The 3,643-nt window shown below is 42.6% G+C and overlaps 1 protein-coding gene across 1 annotated transcript in view; it reads right to left on the bottom strand.

Moving 5' to 3' along the window:
* TENM4 (teneurin transmembrane protein 4) overlaps positions 1–3,643 on the bottom strand; it is a 619,397-nt gene that overhangs the window by 14,137 nt on the left and 601,617 nt on the right. Inside the window, exon 31 of the mRNA XM_009323472.1 lies at positions 1,233–2,847. Within this exon, the coding sequence (XP_009321747.1) occupies positions 1,233–2,847 (1,615 nt within the window). The remainder of the gene's footprint in view (positions 1–1,232; positions 2,848–3,643) is intronic.

Raw genomic sequence — 3,643 nt, 5'->3', positions numbered from 1 at the left:
AATCTCTCAAGCTCAACCCTCTCCCACAAACAAATTCAGTTTTGACAAATAAGCATTTTCTGATAGGAAAAGTTATCTCAAAGTATTCCCTGCCAGCCTTAATTATCAGAGTAAGGGCAACATACAGGATCTTAGTCTGCATCTTTTGGCATATTTTACTTCCCTCATGGCATCATCTTCTCAGCTCTAGAGAAAACAGCTTTTCATTAAAAAAAAAATACAATCTAATCCTTATGATTATTGCAGAAGAACCTGAAAGCACGAATCCTAACGGCCAGAAAAACAAGTGGAATAGAACAACCCAGGATTTTTATCCTGTGACATTTTTTGCTATTAAACCAGTCTTGTCACTTTAGGGGAATGCAAATATTGTTGCATATGGGAAAGTTGTGATAGACGCAGCAGGAGCGTTTAAAAATTACTTGTATCTCCTTAAGAAGTTTGTACATTTGATTTGTGATTGTGTCACCTGGTTTTCTGATGGGAAGTACATAGAAAAGAGTCCCACCAAAAGTCTTCTCAAACATTACCACCAGTGCTGCACTAAGTATGAATATAGGAAGGACATTTAACCTGCAGAATGATTTTCTGTATAAAAACATACATAGAGCTCATGTTATTGCCATTTTACAAAGTCCCAGGGAAGCAGTTCAGAGGTTATGTCAAGCTGTGGGGTAGGTATGCCCTAAAATCTGGCCTTTAAGTCTAATGCATCTGCTTTTATTGACTTTTAGTAGAAACTGTTAATTCTGTGGGGCAGATTAACTTTGAACTACATGGTTACTGTAGTGTGCTCTGAAATGACTGACTGTAATAAAAGGTTTAAGTCGCTGTTGCCATTCTGCTAAAACAAATCTGCATGTCATTTGTTTAGTTGTAAATAAATCTCTAGGCAAAACTGTGTAAACAGAGCTGCCCCTCTACAAAGAGAAAGGTTATCGGGACATTAATCGGCAGCTAATCTTGGGGTATCTGAGGGAACGAAAAACTGGAGGCAAAATAAAGAGGACAAACACCAAGGAAGAGAAAAGGAAACAGGTTTGGGAATTACAATCTCCATCTATGCTAATGAATTAAACATGCCCTGGACATAGGGGTCAACTGGCAAAGAAAAGCTTGTGTCAATTATATTAAACGCTGGAAAACCTCATGGTGACCAGGATACTGAGAGAGAAGAAACCTATTCACTGATGGCAAGCTTGTGAATATGTTAATTAATTTAAATGTCTTACCTGTCATGTAACACTTGATATCCTGAGAGTTGCTAATGGGATTGTTGTTTTTGAACATATACAGGTTGAAAGGCATTATGTTATTGCTACTCAGATGCTTCCACATATCATGGTCTGGACTCGTCCACCGACCCGCTAGCACATCATAGTCTCTCCGTCCCATGTGGATAAGCTTTGTGAGGGGGTCATACAGTCCCCCGTGGTAGCCGATGATGATCTGGAAGTTGGGATTGGTGTCCATATAGATCTCCCCATATGCTGTGTACAGTATCTGCTTAATCATTAAGCCAGTCCCACTGAAGACAGCCAAAGGAGTGCCAATGTTATCGCAGGCTATGTAGAATTCATCACCGCTGCTGAGCTCCATTGCAAAGAGGTGCCCTTGGAGGTCATAGTAGAGGGAGGTGATCTCAGAGCTCGAGTGGTTGTATAAATGGGTGACCTTGGTTGGGTTGGTCAGGTCTGCGTAGAAGAACTGCAAGTGATGGCCATAGCTGGTTTTGCTGGAGACTCTCCTTCCTAGGCCATCATAGCGGTATTTCACACTCCACCCACTAGCTTTATTGTAGGCTTTGATGAGCAGGCCAGCCGAATTGTACTCAAAAATATCATTGCCTCTTTGCTTCAGGAAGCCATCTTCGTCCATTTTGTACTGCACATCCCCCAGTCTAGTAATCCTATCCCTGAGGTCGTACCTGAGCGGCGTAAGGCGGGCACTATTCCCCGGACTCAACAAATGGAGGTTTCCGTTTAGGTCATAGCTGTAACGCCAGAGTGGTTTGTCATTGATAGACACTGTCTGCAGCTGGCCATCAGCATCATACTCATACGAGTACCTAGTTGTGTTTGCATAAGGGCCAACCTTCAGCTCTTTCTTAACCACTCTCCCCATGTTGTCATACTGCACAGTCATCCAGTACATCAGCGACCGGAATATCTCGTACTGGACCTCCTTCATCCTGCCATAGGCATCAAAATGTTTAGTGTGAGTCATGACAGCAGTGGTGATAATCTGGTTGATATCGTAGTAAATGACTCCGAATTTACCAAACTGTTCAGTTTTGCCTGACACGTCATCATACCTGTAGAGATCAATGGGTAAAGGTGTCTCGTTGATGACTGCTTGCATGCTGGTCACCCGAAAGCTGTTGTCATAATTATAGTCAAAGCGTGCATTCACCATGCCTTCCTCAGTGAAGCGGAAAATCTGTCGATCAATGAGGGGTCCTATCTGTCTGTATCTGATTGTACATGTGAACCCTTCATTCTGCAAGTTTATGGTCTTCAGCATGCCAGCGGTTTCGTCATAAGTGAAACTGATCTTTGTGGTGTCATAGAGCATCTCGGCTAACTTGGACAACTTTCCATACTTGTAGATGACACGTCTCCCTGTGCCCAAGTACAAAGTGTGGAGAAGCTGTTCATCCTCTGTGAAATCCTGAATTACCGAGGCGTTGCCTTCTGGTGGCCGGTAGATGTTCCTGTAGTAACCAATGGAACGAATGGTTTCTAAAGTCTGACGGGCAACATTGGGCATGGTCACCGATGACAACCGGTCGTTCTTATCAAACTCAAAGATGTACTGTCTCTGGCTGTGAAGGAGCAGCACCATGGACTAGATGGGAAGGAGAAAAGTATAGGTTATATTCCTGGTTTTCAGGCAAAATTATACTCAACTCTCACAAAACCTGCAAGATTCTCCAATCCAAAAAGCAGGGCAAGTGAGATAAATCTCTGCACCCATAGGATTAAATGGTGAGAGGTATGCAGCTGCACAGCACATCAAGTGTCCCCAGGTAGGAGTGGGTCAGAGGAAGAAGCAGTTAATGCAGTGAGGAAGGTCTAAGTTCAGAATGCTCAGTTGTTCGAATCAATACCCTGTAGCTAGCTGTCTCTACCCAAATTCCCTGTGCCAGTAGCTTTTACAGACTGAATAAATAAAATTGGTAGAGCGACTTAAACAATGCTTGAAAAAGTACCCCCTGACACCTTCCAATGCCCAATTAATTCATTGTGTCTCCGTATCTTCCATTACTCTCTTACTGCAAACTTCTGCCTGCTTGCTTATTTGCTCTGGGATTTTTTTTGCATGTAACAATTGACACAGATTGTCAACAGAAAATACAAGGGGCGAGTCAATACTTTTTGCTTTTTAAAAGCTATGTTACTGTAGTTTCCTTAAACTGTTGTAGGGATAGGCTCTGTGCAAAACTCAGGAATAAAAAATTCCATCCCCAGGTATGCAGCGAATGGATTTATACGACACTGGGCAGTGTAACAATGAATGGTAATACCCAGAAGAATTTAAGTCCCATGCCGATCTACAGAGTGCAGGCTACAGAAAACACTGCAAAGTGTGTTACAACAGCCTGGCTGGATTCATGCCTCGCACTTTTTAATTACACGTATTT

The sequence above is a fragment of the Pygoscelis adeliae genome, unplaced genomic scaffold (genome assembly GCF_000699105.1).
Source record: "Pygoscelis adeliae isolate BGI_AS28 unplaced genomic scaffold, ASM69910v1 Scaffold84, whole genome shotgun sequence".
In the NCBI taxonomy this organism is placed as follows: domain Eukaryota; kingdom Metazoa; phylum Chordata; class Aves; order Sphenisciformes; family Spheniscidae; genus Pygoscelis; species Pygoscelis adeliae.
Note: the sequence above shows the minus strand (reverse complement) of the source record. Positions and strands in the feature narration are given on the sequence as shown.